Below are 19,891 nucleotides of genomic sequence, written 5' to 3' on the forward strand. Positions count from 1 at the left end.
ATCGGATTAGGGAAGGAATTCGGCCGTGCCCTTTCAGAGGAACCATCCCGGCATTTGCCTGGAGTGATTTAGGGAAATCACGGAAAACCTAAATCAGGATGGCCGGACGCGGGATTGAACCGTCGTCCTCCCGAAGGCGAGTCCAGTGTCTAACCACTGCGCCACCTCGCTCGGTGGATCGGTCCTGGAGGCGTGCGCGGATAGCCGAAGTGGTTAAGGTGACCACTCCCAAAAAGCTGGGAATACGGTTTCGAGTCCCGGTCCGCCACAATTTTTCACGTATCACAAAGAGCTGACGTCGAAGCATAGTCGCAGAATGCGAATCTATTTCGTACCATATTCATGCCATCTCCGCGGTAGATCGAGAGTTTTTACAGTGTTGCTCATGCGAAGGAATAATAAACATCCATTTTCAGCAGCTTGCAGGGTTTCGCTGTAGAGCAGCTGTAGAATAATGGAAGGCCTCGCGGCGACAACTCACCCAGTTGAGAGGTGATACTAAAAGCCAGCGCTGGCTGCAGGAGTTGTTGCATCGGCAGGTGTCGGCTCTGGGCCGGCGCCACGCGTTTAATGGAGGCGCCGCTGTTTACTGCTGGGCCTTACGGAGGGCTTGCGTAACTCAGTGTTACGCGTGCGCTTTGTTCCTCGGTGGACACAGTAATAACATCCGCATAGGTGTCCACACATCACATGACCGCTTCACACCTCGAGCATCTTCCACTCGCGCCATATTGTGCGTTGCTCACCGCGAAAGCGTTAGTGGAACGAACTATACATGCGTCTACATTGCTCTTGCCTGAGTTCCAGCTCAGAATCGTCATTCCATTCCAGGTCTTATCAGTTTCTGCATTCACTCAGGAACTGAAGCGCCCACGATCAGTTCGTTAAAATTATCCACTGGCGCTATCTGCTCTTGCTGTCTTGGGTGTAACCCAGACATAAGCTTTGTGGTGTCACCGCTAGACACCACACTTGCTAGGTGGTAACTTAAATCGGCCGCGGTCCTGTAGTACATGTCGGACCCGCGTGTCGCCACTGTGTAATCGCAAACCTAGCGCCACCACATGGCAGGTCACAAGACACGGACATGACCTCGCCCCAGTTGTACGGACGACATAGCTTGCGACTAGACCTACCAAGTATTCCTCTCATTTGCCGAGAGACAGATTAAATAGCCTTCAGCTAGTCCATCGCTACTACCTAGCAAGGCGCCATGTGTATCATTGCTAATTGCTTACTACTATGCAAGAGATGTATTTCAACAAGAAGAACATCATTAAAAGTTAAGTAGATGACAATCTCTCTTCTTTTCTTTATAGTTTTTCATCCAGTCTCCTGTTTCAGAATTTACGCCCGTCTGCGTTAGTTTCGCGTGCACCTAGCCACTCATGGTGTCGAGACCTTAGGGAAACGACACAACAATATTCTTGCTGTGCTCGCTGCCGCTATTAACCTCTGACTCCAGGTTAATACTTGAAGACAGCTTGTGTGGCCGAGCGGTTCTAGGCGCTTCAGTCTGGAACCGCGCGACCGCTACGGTCGCAGGTTCGAATCCTGCCTCGGGCATGGATGTGTGTGATGTCCTTAGGTTAGGTTTAAGTAGTTCTAAGTTCTAGGGGACTGATGACCTGAGAAGTTAAGTCCCATAGTGCTCAGAGCCATTTGAACCATTTTTTTAATACTTGAAGCCGTGGATCTTGTTGGCGTGGAGGGATTTGCGTGCCGCGGCAATACTGTTAGCATACGCATGGGAGAAGTACCTGTGGACACATCAGATCTACTTACGGCCCGCAGACGGGCAGCAGTCTTTTCTGTACTTGCAAGAGCAACAGTCTGGAAGGTTGATCTAGATACTAACGGAAATTGTGGACAAGTGAGGAAGTTCCAAACCTAAGTGAATAACAGTAACTCCAATAAACATGTGTACAGAGTCCAGAATGAGATTTTCACTCTGCAGCGGAGTGTGCGCTGATATGAAACTTCCTGGCAGATTAAAACTGTGTGCCCGACCGAGACTCGAACTTGGGACCTTTGCCTTTCGCGGGCAAGTGCTCTTCCAGCTGAGCTACCCAAGCATGACTCACGCCCCGTCCTCACAGCTTTACTTCTGCCAGTACCTCGTCTCCTACCTTCCAAACTTAACAGAAGCTCTCCTGCGAACCTTGCAGAACTAGCACTCCTGAAGAAAGGATATTGCGGAGACATGGCTTAGCCACAGCCAAAGGCAAAGGTCCCGAGTTAGAGTCTCGGTCCGCCACACAGTTTTAATCTGCCAGGAAGTTTCATATCAGCGCACACTTCGCTGCAGAGTGAAAATCTCATTCTGGAAACATCCCCCAGGCTGTGGCTAAGCCATGTCTCCGAAATATCCTTTCTTTCAGGAGTGCTAGTTGTGCAAGGTTCGCAGGTGAGCTTCTGTTAAGTTTGGAAGGTAGGAGACGAGGTACTGGCAGAATTGAAGCTATGAGGAGGGCTCGTGAGCCGTGCTTGGGTAGCTCAGATGGTCAGTCTGCGTTCGGCAGGGCAGCAGTGCGCACCGCGCTCGGCCGTCCACGCCGCTGCGCGCGCGGAGTGTTTTGTTTACTTCGTCGTCACCGCGCTTCTCAGTCAAACAAGCTGTAATGGCCAACTCTTACAGGAAGAACACTCTTAAGTTCACCTTCTCAAACGAATACGCACGACCCAAAGCACTGGCCGTCGATCGCTTCCTACGCGAAGACGTGAAGATCCCCCGTGACGAACTCATCGGCATACACCTATCGATCATTAGCAGCGTCGTTTATGTTAAGATGACTTCCGACGCTACCTGCAATGAGATTATTCAAAGGACACGACATGGACTAAAATTTCGGCACTCCGACGGAAACGTCGGGCCTGTGGATGTAGACCATGCAGGACTTGGCCTTCGGGCGATCCGTGTATTCGAACTGCCTTTCGAGGTAAATGAAGATGAAGTCATCGCGGCGCTAAGCCCGTTCGGAAAAGTCCAGAGCCACGTAGCCGAGACATGGGCACAGTTTACGACGTATCCGGTGCTTAATGGTGTCAGACAAGTCCGAATCGATCTCAAACGGCACGTTCCATCGTACATTTCTATCGGCGGCTGCCGTGCGGTGGTCATTTACGACGGACAACCTCGAACATGTTACGCTTGTGGCAAAGAAGGCCACGTCCGTAATGAATGCCCGCAACGCCGCATCACACAACTAAGGCCCGACGATACGAACACCGACAGAACCACGACCACCCTTCCAGTCACCTATGAGGCGACACTGCACGTCCAGCCCTCACAGGACGCCATTCATGAGCGTCTCTCTGGTCCGATACACCCGGAGGCGTCACAGCACCTTGACACCGGCGACGCCGCCCGTGAACATGTCCAACAGCCGGACACGCCCACGCTAGAAGATCACAAGGATACCAACGAGACTGTTCTGGAGAATGACGACCGCATCATAACACCCGCGGCTTTTGTACCGGAACGACGTGAATCTCTTCCTTCCTCAGACACCGAAAGTCATTGCCGAAAGCAGAAGTCGCCCAAACGACGAAAAAAACGTCGCAAGACATCAGAATCGACCATTGAGCCCCCTCCACAGGACGAAGAGATGCCACATCACTCTGACGGAGAACACTATAACACTTTCTCCTCTGCCACGGAGACGCGTCATCCGCAAGACGGTGAAGCGTCCAACAGAGATCGTGCGCAAGTCCCGCCCCCAGAAGCCATGGAACATAGCACGCCTGTTGTCACCGACGCAATTGAGCCGACTCGGCCAGCGCTGCCTCCTCTCGCCGATGTCAAACCTGTCGGACACCTTTCATGGGCGGGTGACACGGATTTCCCACCTCCATCCGATGCGGAAATGAGATCTGTTCCTCCGTTAGACCAGCACTAAAATGGGGGAAGTTTATACGGCGACTCTTGCGACTTCTATGGACTTCACGCATCCACCACGACAATCTTCACCAGCTACGAACCTATCTGCAGCACGGATCTCCCATCAGGCGTACCGAATAGCTACTATCAATACTAATAATATCGGCTCCCACGTTAAACTTCAACTGCTCCGTGACACGCTAAGAGCAGCGGATATCGACATCGCCCAGTTACAAGAACTGAGGACAGCAACTTGGACTGGGTGTCGTGGATATGAGACGTACGCCGCCCATGCAGCTATGGAACACACAGGCGCAGCCATCCTCCTACGAGAAGGGATCGCAGTTTCCGATGTCGCATACCTCCCAGCGGCGCGAGGGGTGGCCATAACAGTTGATGGACTCAAAATCATAAATCTCTACGCCCCATCGGGCACTGATAAACGGAGGGATCGCTCCCAGTTCTACGCAGAAGATATCACGCCTTTATTCTTCGGCCGATACGATCACCTCATCTTAGGTGGAGATTTCAACTGTGTTCTCGAGCGCACCGACCAATACCCCTATTTCACCACATGTCCGGAACTTCGCTTCCTCGTCCGCCGCCTTCGTCTCCTCGATACTTGGCGATTGGCACACGGCGACCGCCCGGGGTATACACACTTCACGAGCCACTCCGCCAGCCGACTTGATAGAACATACATCTCTGACGCTCTGAAATCAGTTCTCCTTGACGCGGAACGTTGGCCGTCTGCCTTTTCGGATCATGACATCTACATCTGTACCATGAACCTACGTCGACAATCTATATGGCGCAGTGCAGGACCTTGGAAACTCAGTGTCGCGCTACTGCAGGACTCTGAATGTCGACAACAGGTCACCGACACGTGACACACCTGTGTTCAACGCATTATGCGTTACGAGACCACACTGCAGTGGTGGTTGCTGTGCGCCAAACCGGCCATCCGACGCACATTGACACACTATGGCAGAGCCAAAGCCAGGTAGAATCACCATACAACTGATTTCTACTATAGCGCTCTACGTGAACTCATGGATCATCCTCCATCCCCGGCCCGTCTAAAAGAAGCTCAACGCATCAAGGCAAAGATTTTAACCTTGACCAGATGCCGTCTAGAGGAAGCCATTGTACGAGCACGCAGCCAAGACGGGATTAACGGTGAAGAACCTTCTATGCATCATATTGTTCAAAATGTTCGTCGACGCCGACAGGCTTTAATGACAACTTTAGACTTACCTGATGGACGACGGCTGACTTCGCAAGCTACCATTGCGGATGCATTCACAACGCACTATAGACTTTTCTATCAAGAAGTACCTGCCGGTGCAGAGGCCATTGCTGAGGTTGCCCATGAGACACTTGGTACTCTAAACGCAGCAGCAGCAACCCTCCTGACTTCTGAAGTGACCACCGACGACGTCCAAGGCGCTGTGGCCAAGGGGTCTCTGAATCGATCTCCCGGCCCAGATGGTTTACCTCTCGAATTTTACAGAACCTTCCAAGATTTGACGATGCCACGATGGAGGGACATGTACTGGGAACTTTTGTCCGGCGCGGCGAACCCGCCACCAATGTTCATGGAAGGCTTACTTGTACCAGTCCCCAAACCCGCAGGAGGAACACGACTCGACAGTTATCGCCCGATCACGTTACTCAATTCCGACTTCAAGATTTTCACACGCCTTCTAGTAGTGCGACTCAAACATGTCTTACGAGACATTGTTTCCCGCGAACAAACATCCTTAGGCGGCGATCGTAATATACAGACAGCCCTCAGTGAATATCGAGATGTGATCGCTGTGGCAACACACTCGCTACTGCCAGGCGCTTTAATCTCCATCGACTTCAAACAAGCGTTTGACCGCGTCAATCATGCATTCCTCAACGCAGTGATGGACCGAATGGCACTTCCCCCGACGTTCACGCAAGTGATTATGCGGCTCCTTCGTGGAGCAACGTCCAGACTTCTCGTCAACGGCAGACTTACAGAACCTATACGGATTGAACGCTCAGTACGGCAGGGTTGCCCTTTGTCTGCGGTGCTTTATGCCATTGCGATGGAACCACTCATTTGCGGATTACGGCGACGTTTGACAGGTATTCCACTCCGGGATCATATGTTCCGCTGCCGAGCTTACGCGGACGACTTGGCCCTCGTCGTACGGTAAGCGGCCGACGTACAAGCTGCGATGCAGTGGTTCAAATGGTTCAAATGGCTCTGAGCACCATGGGACTCAACTGCTGTGGTCATTAGTCCCCTAGAACTTAGAACTACTTAAACCTAACTAACCTAAGGACATCACACACATCCATGCCCGAGGCAGGATTCGAACCTGCGACCGTAGCAGTCGCACGGTTCCGGACTGCGCGCCTAGAACCGCGAGACCACCGCGGCCGGCTGCGATGCAGTGGATTACCCGTTACAGTGCAGGGGCAGGGAGCGCTATGAACGTGGCCAAATCATGCGCCATGAAGATCGACCGCGGCCTTCCCGCAGACAGCGTAGTCCCATTTCAACTGGTGGACACCGTTCGTTGTCTCGGATTGGTGTACACGCGAGACATTCGCCGCACCTCGGCGATCAATTTTCGGGCACTACTGCAACGCATCCGGGCCAACATACAAAATCACATACTACGCCCGCTGAATATGTGCCAGAGAGTCACCTTCGTCAATACCCATCTGGCAGCTCGGATACCCCATATAGCGCAGATTCTGCCCATCACTGCGACAATGGCGGCCAGATTACAGGCGGCTTTCGTCTATTTTATTTGTTCTGGACACATCTTCAAAGTCCAGTATGAAGCTCTCATCTTACCGAAGCGGGACGGTGGCCTCGATCTAGTTAATGTGAGAGCCAGGAATACGGCACTTTACACCAATACTATGCTCCGGTTATGGAAAAGCCAAAATGCTAGTTTTACTGGAATGTTGACCACTGAGCTCGCACCTGTTCCGAGACGCCCACCGACGTCTCTGGCACACATCCCACCTCCGATGTCACATATCGGCCGTTTCTTTTTGGAGTATAGCTACATATGCACCGAGCTCCCCAGGACCAGGAAGACGACCACCCGCGACATCTATTGCCTTCTCCGAAAGTCTCCGCCCCGCAACCCCGTCGAAACACGTCACCCCCAGGTTTCATGGTCTACAGTTTCGAAAGCGATCCACCAACCATATCACACCACTGACACCACCTCTATGTGGTACCTTCTCGTCAACGGCAAGTATACTACAAGACAGAAACTGCATCGCATCGCACTGGTGGACTCACCCCTATGCCTCAAGTGCAATGTCGAAGATACAGATTTACATCGTTTTGAGTGTGGGCCAGCAGCAGCTGTCTGGACCCTCGTACAGAAGATTGTGGCTTTCTACCTCCGAGTACCACCACATCACGTTTCTCCCACTATGATGATATATTCCGACACGACCTACTTTCCATCTGCTAAGTGGCACGCCATCACATGGATCAGTGGCATGGCTGTCAACTACCTCTTCCGGGACGACATCGTCGATCCGGCGGACTTTTGGACACGCCTCCAAGTACGTCACCACACCCTTCGCCGTCATCGACACTATCGGACCACTTTCAGAATGCATTTTGTTCTGATGGCGCGCCAAAGTGGAGCATGGCGCGGAAAGTATTCCTATTTTATTTCACTTCTCTTTTCTCCTCCTCTTCTAAGTTTTTTTTCCTTACACATGTAACAAACACATAATTAAATAAATAAATAAATAAATAAAAGAAGGCCGTTCCGGAAATATAACTACCTTTTACGTTTTACGTTTTCAAAGGATATTGTTATTTTTATGAAGAATGTCGTCTTTTATTTTCATACACAAGAGGTTTTTATTTGTTTTCTCCTTACCTGCAACTTAAAAAAAAGAAAAAAAGACAAAAAGTTGAAAAAAGTTGGTAAAAAATAAAAAGAAAAAGAAAAAGATGGTAGAGCACTTGCCCGCGAAAGGCAAAGGTCCCGAGTTCGAGTCTCGGTCGGGCACACAGTTTTAATCTGCCAGGAAGTTTCATATCAGCGCAAACTCCGCTGCAGAGTGAAAATCTCATTCAAGAAAAAGTTTCTTTACGTGACGTAATTCAAGTGTTTTAGTTACTGTAAAATTAATAATTTCTATCTAAAAATTCGTCTGTTGAGCAGACGGAGTTTTCATTCAGGGATTCTTTTGTTTTCAGATGCTGAATGGCTGTCAGATCTCTGATGCCATTTGGTAAGCGACCAAAGACTTTTGTGACAGCATAATTCAGACCTTTCTGTCCCTAAGTTTGAATTAATCCAGAATAGTGAATATCAGCCTTTCTCCTAGTGTTGTAACTATGAACATATGTTGTTGTTGTTGTGGTCTTCAGTCCTGAGACTGGTTTGATGCAGCTCTCCATGCTACTCTATGCTGTGCATGCTTCTTCATCTCCCAGTACTTACTGCAACCTACATCCTTCTGCATCTGTTTAATGTATTCATCTCTTGGTCGCCCTCTACGATTTTTACCCAAATTGAATAACATCGGGGACAGGCTGCAACCCTGTCTCACTCACTTCGCAACCGCTGCTTCCCTCTCATGCCCCTCGACTCTTATAACTGCCATCTGCTTTCTGTACAAATTGTAAATAGCCTTTCGCTCCCTGTATTTTACCCCTGCCACCTTCAGAATTTGAATGAGAGTATTCCAGTCAACCTTGTCAAAAGCTTTCTCTAAGTCTATAAATGCTAGAAACGTAGGTTTGCCTTTCCTTAATCTATTTTCTAAGATAAGTCGTAGGGTCAGTATTGCCTCACGAGTTCCAACATTTCTACGGAATCCAAACTGATCTTCCCCGAGATTCGTCTGTAAAGAATTCGCGTTAGTATTTTGCAGCTGTGACTTACTGAACTGATATTTCGGTAATTTTCACATCTGTCAACACCTGCTTTCCTTGGGATTGGACTTATTATATTCTTCTTGAACTCTGAGGGTATATGATCTGTCTCATACATCTTGCTCACCAGATCATAGAGTTTTGTCAGGACTGGCTCTCCCAAGGCCGTCAGTAGTTCCAATGGAATGTGGTCTACCCCCGGGGCCTTGTTTCGACTTAGGTCTTTCAGTGCTCTGTCAAACTCTTCACGCAGTATCATATCTCCTATTTCATCTTCATCTCCAATCTCTTCCATTTCTATACTGTTTCCTCAAGAACATCACCCTTGTATAGACCCTCTATATACTCCTTCCACCTTTCTGCTTTCCCTTCTTTGCCAAGAACTGGGTTTCCATCTGAGCTCTTGATATTCATACAAGTGGCTCTCTTTTCTCCAAAGGTCTCTTTAATTTTCCTGTAGGCAGTATCTATCTTGCCCCTAGTGAGATAAGCCTCTACATCCTTACATTTCTCCTCTAGCCATCCCTGCTTAGCCGTTTTGCACTTCCTGTCGATCTCATTTTTGAGACATTTGTATTCCTTTTTGCCTGCTTCATTTACTTCGTGTTTATATTTTCTCCTTTCATCAATTAAATTCAATATTTCTTCTGTTACCCAAGGATTTCTACTGGCCCTCGTCTTTTTACCTACTTGATCCTCTGCTGCCTTCACTACTTAATCCCTCAAAGCTACCCATTCTTCTTCTACTGTATTTCTTTCCCCCATTCCTGTCAATTGTTCCCTTATGCTTTCCCTGTAACTCTGTACAACCTCTGGTTTAGTCAGTTTATCTAGGTCCCATCTCCTCCAACTCCCAACTTTTTGCAGTTTCTTCATTTTAATCTACAGTTCATAACCAATAGATTGTGGTCAGAGTCCACATCTGCCCCTGGAAATTTCTTACAACTTAAAACCTAGTTCCTAAATCTCTGCCTTACCATTATATAATCTATCTGATACCTTCTAGTATCTCCAGGATTCTTCCATGTATACAACCTTCTTTTATAATTCTTGAACCAAGTGTTAGCTATGATTAAGTTATGCTCTGTGCAAAATTCTACCAGACGGCTTCCTCTTTCATTTCTCTCCCCCAATCCATATTTACCCAATATATTTCCCTCTCTCCCTTTTCCTACTCTCGAATTCCAATCACCCATGACTATTAAATTTTCGTCTCCCTTCACTACCTGAATAATTTCTTTTATCTCATCATACATTTCATCAATTTCTTCATCATCTGCAGAGCTAGTTGGCATATGAACTTGTACTACTGTGGTAGGCATGGGCTTCGTATATATCTTGGCCACGATAATGCTATCACTATGCTGTTAGTAGTAGGTTACCCGCACTCCTAATTTTTTATTCATTATTAAACCTACTCCTGCATTAACCCTATTTGATTTTGTATTTATAACCCTGTATTCACCTGACCAAAAGTCTTGTTCCTCCTGCCACCGAACTTCACTAATTCCCACTATATCTAGCTTCAACCTACCCATTTCCCTTTTTAAATTTTCTAACCTACCTGCCCGATTAAGGGATCTGACATTCCACGCTCCGATCAGTAGAACGCCAGTTTTCTTTCTCCTGATAATGACGTCCTCTTGAGTAGTCCCCGCCCGGAGATCCGAATGGGGGACTATTTTACCTCCGGAATATTTTACCCAAGAGGACGCCCTCATCATTTAACCACACAGTAAAGCTGCATGCCCTTGGGAAAAATTACGGCTGTAGTTTCCCCTTGCTTTCAGCTGTTCGCAGTACCAGCACAGCAAGGCCGTTTTGGTTAGTGTTACAAGGCCAGATCAGTCAATGATCCAGACTGTTGCCCCTGCAACTACTGAAAAGGCTGCTGCCCCTCTTCAGGAACCACACGTTTGTCTGACCTGTCAACAGATACCCCTCCGTTGTGGTTGCACCTACGGTACGGCCATCTGTATCGCTGAGGCACGCAAGCCTCCACACCAACGGCAAGGTCCATGGTTCACGGGGGGGGGGGGGGGGGATGAATATATATATATATATATATATATATATATATATATATATATATATATATATGTCTGCAACATATCCCAAAATATTATCCACAGCGAAGGCAGTGAATAAAAATGGGCATAGTAAGCCAATTTACTTATAAGTTTATCACCAAAATTTGCATTAACTGTAGTAGCTGAACTCAAACGTTTCAGCACATCAGTGTGTTCCTTCCAGTTCAGTCTCATCAGCGCACAGACCCAAAAATTTTGAACAGTCTGCCTTAGCTGTAGACTTCTGTTCAAAGTCTATTGTGTTATGCTGTCTACTGTATAGAACTGTGAGCTTTACCAAAATTTAATGAGAGTCCAATTCAAGAGAGCAACTCAATAATTTTCTTAAAGACTTTTTTTTCACCATTTCCTCAGCTGACTCTTGTTTATTGGGTGTGATTACTATACTTGTACCATCAGCAAAAAGTATGAGATTCGCATCTTCGTGAAAACAGGGTGGCAACTCATTAACATATATTAAAAACAATAAAGAGTTCAATATCGAACTCTGTGGGCACCATTTTTGATACCTCTTTGAGTTTGATTTTTGCACATTATGTGAATTGTTTAGTTCAGCCTTCTGCACTCTTCCAGTTAAATATCAATTAAACCATTTGTGTAGTGTCCCATTCATATCAGAATACTTTAGGTTATCTAGATGAATTCCATGATTTAGACAATCAAATGCCTTTGAGAGATCACAAAGTCCCAGTGGGTGATATACCGTTATTCAGAGCATTTAATATTTGACCAGTGAAAGCATATATAACATTTTCCGTTGAAAATCGTATCTGAAAACCAATCTGACATTTCGTTAGTATTTTGTTCTTACAAATGTGTGAAACTACTCTTAAATTCATTACTTTTTCAAGAACTTTGCGTAAAGGTGTCAGAAGTGATACTGGGCGGTAGCTGTTGGCATCAGATCTATCCTCCTTTTTATTCAATGTCTTAACAATAGCATATTTCATCCTATCAGGAAAAATGCCTTGTTTCAGTGAGCTGTTACATATGTAGCTGAGAATCCTAGTTATCTGTTGGGGATAATCTGCTAGTAAACTGATGGAAAATCCATCAATTATATGTGATGATCTACTTTTGTGGGAGTATCATTATTCTCCTAATTTCAGAAGGAGAGGGGAGGACAGCGTGGAATTACAATTTTATCACATTGCATAGGTATTGCATCTTCCATATATAGCCATGCATTTTCTAATGGTCATTTGTATCTTATTTTCTCCACAACATTTAAAAAATGATTATTAAAAATATCCCTTAATGACTAGTTCTATGTAACAGGTCTGGTTTCCGTACATACGGGTGTCGTGTGTAAAATTCGTGAATTGGATTGACAATCATTAAAAGAAGGTCGTTTGTTGCCAGATCTTTTCACGAAATTTCAATCGCCAACTTTCTCTTCCGAATGCTCGCTCCTACTAGGGAGAAATGAAGATCATAATAACATAAGTGATATCAGAAACCGCAAGGAAAGATGTAAGAGTAGGTACATTTTTTTCTAGTTATGCCTACATTACCTTCTGTATTAATATTTGATAATATTCTAAACACTTTGTGTTAAATGAAACCCTCAGCTACGGATACAAGAAGATCACTTAAGGACAGGCATAGGACAAAATGATTCGTGTACTTAAACATTTATATCTCCAAAAATATTACACCTAAATAGTAAAACCTGAAATTATTATGTACAGCATAATGCTTGACATTGTGTGCAATTTGTGTTTGAAAATGCCCATCGACATACATTTTGTAAGGATTTGTATTTTCATTTTCATTGTTGTTTCTATAATGTACCTTTTCCCGTAAACTAATCAAGCAATAAAACTGCAATTTCATCGTTTAAATCTGCATAAGAGGTTAATGAAAGATTTGGAGCAGATTTTTCTTTAAGTCATAGTTGCTTTGAAATTAATTTTTCAGTTTTTTGTTACCCAGCACTGCTCTATTTTTCTATAATTTTAAAGGAGCTCTTTTCTCAGAGACAATATAACGGAAAAGTGCCTCACGGGATTATTCAGTAAGTAATTCTTATGAATTATGCAAAATTTCAGGATGTTAGCTTTTATAGTTCCTGACAAAAGCTACATTATATCTCAAAAAAGTCACTTTACGGCAGTTTGCTTTTAAAGTATTTGTTTCAGTTTTCGATAATAATGTTATACCTCTAATGACTAATGCCGTCCATATCCATATTCTTTATTCACTTCCTCGTCTTCCTGGAGTTATCTCGTCCCCTACGTCCTTTGCCTAGCCAACTCTTGCATTTTTTCTTCTGCTGCCTGTGCTTTGTCCAGTCGCACTTCATCTATGCTTCTGAGTAACTATCCGCAGCTCGTGGTCGTGCGGTAGCGTTCTCGCTTCCCGCGCCCGGGCTCCCGGGTTCGATTCCCGGCGGGGTCAGGGATTTTCTCTGCCTCGTGATGACTGGGTGTTGTGTGCTGTCCTTAGGTTAGTTAGGTTTAAGTAGTTCTAAGTTCTAGGGGACTGATGACCATAGATGTTAAGTCCCATAGTGCTCAGAGCCATTTGAACCATTTTTTTCTGAGTAACTTCCGTGTGGATGCACCTGGATGTAATCCTAGTCTCTGCAGGCCCTTAATCCTACCTATATTTCCACTATTGAACACTAGACAGGTCTCACATGCAGCTATCATGGTAACAACTTTGGACACAAATACTGGTTTTGAACTACACGCCCATATAAGGTGATTGTAGCTCTCATTTGTATTCTGTGTTTTCCCATGTACACATTTTTTCACCAGTTCAGGATTGCCTAGTTACCTGAAAGCTGGTTTTGTAACATCTAAAACAGCAAGCAGCAAACCATGTTTGTATGTGTATGGCTTTCCACTGGCTCCTGCCTGAAGATATTTGCACCACAAAACGCCACAAAAGCCGGCCGAAGTGGCCGTGCGGTTAAAGGCGCTGCAGTCTGGAACCGCAAGACCGCTACGATCGCAGGTTCGAATCCTGCCTCGGGCATGGTTGTTTGTGATGTCCTTAGGTTAGTTAGGTTTAACTAGTTCTAAGTTCTAGGGGACTAATGACCTCAGCAGTTGAGTCCCATAGTGCTCAGAGCCATTTGCACCAACGCCACAAAAGGAATATTGAGGATTATCGTCTGAGGCTCGTTTGTGAAAAAATATTGCCACACGGCTTGCTGCGTTGTTTTCAAACTATGTAAGTTATCCTTGATACGTTTTTGGCAATGTATTTGTAAAGTGTGAGTTTCCTGGTCTGGCAGTCTGTTAATACTTCACAGTAGCTTTCCGTTTTCTAATTTCTTGCCTTTCATTTCTTTCTTCAGTCTGAGAAGTCTACCTCCCAATCGCTTTTATACATGGCCCACACATTCCAGTTTTTCAATTTTAGTTTGTGAACCATAAGGATTGCTCTATAAAACAGTCTTAAACGCACTGGAACCTCCATCACGTAAATACTTCACATACCTAACAGCATATTGTTCAAGTGTCCTTTGGATTATTATTTTCTTCCCAGCTGCTTCCATCCCACCACTTGACCCCAGGTCATTCTTGCACACTTTCTTCTGTTCCTGCTGCCACCTTTCTTCTTCACTGCCATCATTGTTATTTTTTGTGTCGCACAGAGAGCAATATTTGCTCATTACTTGGAAATATAAGATTTTCCCTGCATCCACACTAATGACAGATGATACACCATCAAGTGAAGTATGGCCCCTCTTCATCTAGCAGGTTCCATCACACACAGAACTGTCTTCACTACACAGTGTTCTTCTTCCCCTTCATTGTTAATATCTACAGCTTCCTCAACAACTGTTTTCATGTCCTCCTTGCACTCAATCTCAAGAGCACTGGGAAATATTCCATTGTACTCACTGAATCTAGTCAATGGTGCAGGCAAGTTCATCAAGCCACAAAACAAATTTGTGCTTTCTCTGCCTACACCTAAGCATCTCATGGCGTAACACAATCTTGTATTCGCCTCATACATTTTCCCATGGAGATCAGAGGTCTTGAACTGAACATCATATTTACAAACTTTACGGAAAAAATGTATGTTACTTACAGTGTCAGTTCTGTCACTGTATGTCCACCGGCTTTAGAAACCAGACTCACCTGTACTGCCCCCATGCAAAGAAACAAGGGTCCACTTGCAACGGTACTTTCGCGTTTATTATTAATCCCACTTTCTGTTACTTATGGAATTTATAAATACTATACTTCAGTAATTATTTAAAGAAGACACACATATGTTTCAACAAGGATACAAAAAATTATTAAACTTATAGCTATCATTCATATGACCAAAACTATTATTTAACACGACTAAATTTCATTTCTTTAGAACTGTTATTTGTTAACGTTTTACTAACACCCATATTTGTCTGGCTTTCTTTGACATGGAGAAGCAACACGAATAATTACTGTTAAGATTGTTGCAGTTAAACAATTATGTTACTTTACTTTCAGAAATACTATTGAAAGCTTTTCCTCATGGTCACGCCAAGCGGTGGCCCTTGAACTGATACGTGCAAACTTTAGTATTTAATAATGATTTTCAGAATTTACTACCAAAACAGTACTCTTGCCAGTAATTTACTATTATCCAAGCTTCAATAAACATCAGGATACTCGTTATAAATTCGTTTAGGTAAGGACCCTACTGAGGTAAATGACATAGGAAAATCACGGTTAAACACAAATGTACATTTAACACTTATATTCCACTGATTGAAGATGGATGGTTCACACTGTGATACACTTATAAATAAAGTACTTTGCCTGTTACTGATGTGAGGTGGCGTGAGGCGGTGCTGCGTAGTAACATTGCGCAGGTACGGCTCTTGATGTACATAGCTATGTCTTTCTCTTGGTGACGACGATAAAATTGCAAATTTCTGAGCAATTAATTTATTGCCGTTCTGCGCCAATCGTGTAGAACACGTCCGAGACCAAAAACCCAGTCTTACAGGTAAATTCGGGGCCTCTAGTGCTTGACTAACGTAATGCGTGTTCACCACTTGTAGTGCAGCTGCCGAATATATGCTACTCGCGCGCCAATTCACAGTCGCGCGCCACACCATCTTTTCCATTCCACTACAGAACGGAGTTCCGTTCTACCTATAATCCCTACACCTTTTCAATTTACACTTCTTCTTACAAAAACCCTAAGTATGAACCATCTACAATTGCATGACAGCATATACATACAAAATTGACATAATTAGTAATAGTTGTACTTGAAATATTACATAATTATTTACAAAATATGTTTTAATACATTTATTCCACCTACGTCAAAAAGGTTATTTGAAATAGATAAACTACACTTAACAAAAGCTTACTCTCGTCGTAGTATTTTCTTAATTTTTCAAAATTATTATGGAACAAAAAAATTTTAAAATATACAGACTAATGGCAGTATTATAATTACAATAGCATTACACCCTCTCCTGTTATTCGACGGTTGTGTTGGAATTGGAAGGAGAGAGCTGCTACGTCACACCTCCAAGAGCGAGGCCCACGAGAAAGACAGGCCGAGCGCGTACATCACAAAGGTAGGCGTGAACTCGCTCGCTCGCTCAGCTCAGCAGACAAAATGCGTTTCTAAACCTGTTAACTCGCAGCCAGGTGTGTACGTACTAATGAGAAATGCATCTTCTACTGGAATCTGCTATTATGAAGTCATACTAATTTACAGTGCAACAACGAAACTTAATTTAAGATCAGCACTCGATGTTAATGGTATAACGGCTTGTTTATAGCATTTAGTCTCATCTGTTTAACAGTCCTCATTTAATACAAGAAGTGGTGCCTTATGCAACTGATAATAATTTTAGCATGATGTTAATTTGATTGTACCCCAGTACAGCTGTAACAAATTATAAGTAGGCCTTTGGACTTCTGATCATTGTAGGGCTAGTAATGGTAACACTCCGCAATAACGGATTGCAGTAGAAGATGCCGTTCTCGTTTGTACGTACACACCTAGTTACGAGTTAAGAGGTGTAGAAACGTAGTTTGTCTGGTGAGTTGAGCGAGCAAGCGCTGGCCTACCTTCGTGACGTACAAGCCGCAGCCTGTCTCCTCATAGGACTCTCCCAAGAGTCTTGCAGATCAAATGGCGTACCTACTACGGATATGACTTCATACTGGCGTTGAAGAACACTGATTTATGGTATGATTTTATGCCTCTAATAGGGCTGACGGACCTACTTTTATTTATGATACTAACTGAGAAATCCAGCATTGCCCGGGTATTTACGAGGATCGTTCAATAAGTAATGCCCCACATGTTTTTTTTTTTTTCCTCAGAACATATTTATTGTTAAGAGTCAAAATTTGGTGACAATATACATCAATATGTCTTGTCGCTGTCCTATTTTTCTACGCAGTCCCCATCACGTCCTATGACTGTACGCCAACGTTGTGGAAGAGCATTTATTCTCCGCTGGTAAAAGCTCTTGTCCTGTAGGCGTAGCCATGTTTTCACTGCATGACTGACAGTCTCGTCACCTCCAAAGTGTGTTCCCAGTAGAGAACCTTTAAGCAGCCCCAAGGGATATAAGTGCGAGGTGCCAGGTCTGGAGTGTAGGGTGGATGAGTCATACAAGAATTCAATAACAGCACGCTGCTTGCAGCGTGAGTCGTATGTAGACGTCATTTTGACGCAGTACTACGGCTCTGACATCTGGCAGAACGGTTCCAAACTTCACCGGCGCACAGAACGAACATCGCTACAGTCGCAGGTTCGAATCCTGCCTCGGGCATGGATGTGTGTGATGTCCTTAGGTTGGTTAGATTTAAGTAGTTCTAAGTTCTAGGGGACTGATGACCACAGATGTTAAGTCCCATAGTGCTCAGAGCCATTTGAACCAACAGAACGAACATCAAATGTGAAGCAAGAACAAGGACGTTTGTCTATATACATTAATGGCTTTAAAAAATATGTGGGGCATTACTTATTAAACGACCCTCGTATTTATAGCTGCATCCGGGACTTTTTATGCGTGGAATTTATACAAAGTCTGAAAGCAGAGTGATTGGGGACATGAACGAAATGGTTGTCTGCTTCGTAACACAGAAGAGAGCCACGTAGAGCGAAAAGCAACTCACACACAACGTCTGCCTTGTGCTATGTTTATGTTCATGGCATAACATAAGCTCTTCGGGACTTATACACGTTTAAAGCCCTCCCATGAACCATGGACCTTGCCGTTGGTGGGGAGGCTTGCGTGCCTCAGCGATACAAGTGGCCGTACCGTAGGTGCAACCACAACGAAGGGGTATCTGTTGAGAAGCCAGACAAGCGTGTGGTTCCTTAAGAGGGCAGCAGCCTTTTCAGTAGTTGCAGGGGCAACAGTCTGGATGATTGACTGATCTGGCTTGTAACACTAACCAAAACGGCCTTGCTGTGCTGGTACTGCGAACGGCTGAAAGCAAGGGGAAGCTACAGCCGTAATTTTTCCCGAGGGCATGCAGCTTTATTGTATGGTTAAATGACGATGACGTCCTCTTGGGTAAAATATTTCGGAGGTAAAATAGTCCCCCATTCGGGACTAATCAGGAGGACGTTGTTATCAGGAGAAAGAAAACTGGCATTCTACGGATCGGAGCGTGGAATGTCAGATCCCTTAAACAGGCAGGTAGGTTAAAAAATTTAAAAATGCAAATGGATAGGTTAAAGTTATATATAGTGGGAATTAGAGAAGTTAGGTGGCAGGAAGAACAAGACTTCTGGTCAGGTGAATACAAGGTTATAAATATAAAATCAAATAGGGGTAATGCAGGAGTAGGTTTAGTAATGAACAGGAAAATACGAATGCGGGTAAGCTACTACAAGCAGCATAGTGAACGCATTATTGTGGACAAGATAGATACGAAGCCCACGCCTACCACAGTAGTTCAAGTTTATGTACCAACTAGCTCCGCAGATGACGAAGAGATTGATGAAATGTATGATGAGGTAAAAGAAATTATTCAGATAGTGAAGGCAGACGAAAATTTAATAGTCATGGGTGACTGGAACTCGATACTAGGAAAAGGAAGAGAAGGAAACGTAATAGGTGAATATGGAATGGGAGTAACGAATGAAAGAGGAAGCCGCCTGGTAGAATTTTGCACGTAACTTAATCATAGCTAATACTTGGTTCAAGAATCATGAAAGAAGGTTGTGTACATGGAAGAAGCCTAGAGATACTGGAAGGTCTGAGACAGATTATATAATGGTAAGACAGAGATTTAGGAACCAGGTTTTAAATTGTAAGACATTTCCAGGGGCAGATGTGGACTCTGACCACAATCTATTGGTTATGAACTGTAGATTAAAACTGAAGAAATTGCAAAAAGGTGGGAATTTGAGGAGATGGAACTTGGATAAACTGAAAGCACCAGAGGTTGTAGAGGGCTTCAGGGAGAGCATTAGGGAACGATTCACAAGAATGGGGGAAAGAAATACAGTAGAAGAAGAATGGGTAGCTTTAAGAGATGAAATAGTGAAGGTAGCAGAGGATCAAGTAGGTAAAAAGACGAGGGCTAATAGAAATCCTTGGGTAATAGAAGAGATATTGAATTTAATTGATGAAAGGAGAAAATATAAAAATGCAGTACATGAATACAAACGTCTCAAAAATGAGATCGATAGGAAGTGCAAAATGGCTAAGCAGGGACGGCTAGAGGACAAATGTAAGGATGTAGAGGAACATATCACTAGGAAAAGATAGATACTGCCTACAGAAAAATTAAAGAGACCTTTGGAGGAAAGAGAACCACTTGTATGAATAGCAAGAGCTCAGATGGAAACCCAGTTCTAAGCAAAGAAGGGAAAGCAGGAAGGTGGAAGGAGTATATAGAGGGTCTATACAAGGGCGATGTTCTTGAGGAAACAGTATAGAAATGGAAGAGAATGGAGATGAAGATGGAATAGGAGATATGATACTGCGTGAAGAGTTTGACAGAGCACTGAAAGACCTAAGTCGAAACAAGGCCCCGGGAGTAGACAACATTCCATTAGAAATACTAACTGCCTTGGGAGAGCCAG

At 44.5% G+C, this 19,891-nt stretch overlaps 1 protein-coding gene across 1 annotated transcript in view; it reads left to right on the forward strand.

Annotated features, from left to right (window-relative positions):
* The first annotated feature begins 7,384 nt into the window (after positions 1-7,384).
* The window catches only part of LOC126260274 (LON peptidase N-terminal domain and RING finger protein 3-like), a 215,059-nt gene continuing 202,552 nt past the window's right edge, over positions 7,385-19,891 (forward strand). The window contains exon 1 of the mRNA XM_049957632.1: positions 7,385-7,450. Within this exon, the coding sequence (XP_049813589.1) occupies positions 7,385-7,450 (66 nt within the window). The remainder of the gene's footprint in view (positions 7,451-19,891) is intronic.

The sequence above is a fragment of the Schistocerca nitens genome, chromosome 1 (genome assembly GCF_023898315.1).
Source record: "Schistocerca nitens isolate TAMUIC-IGC-003100 chromosome 1, iqSchNite1.1, whole genome shotgun sequence".
Classification (NCBI taxonomy): domain Eukaryota; kingdom Metazoa; phylum Arthropoda; class Insecta; order Orthoptera; family Acrididae; genus Schistocerca; species Schistocerca nitens.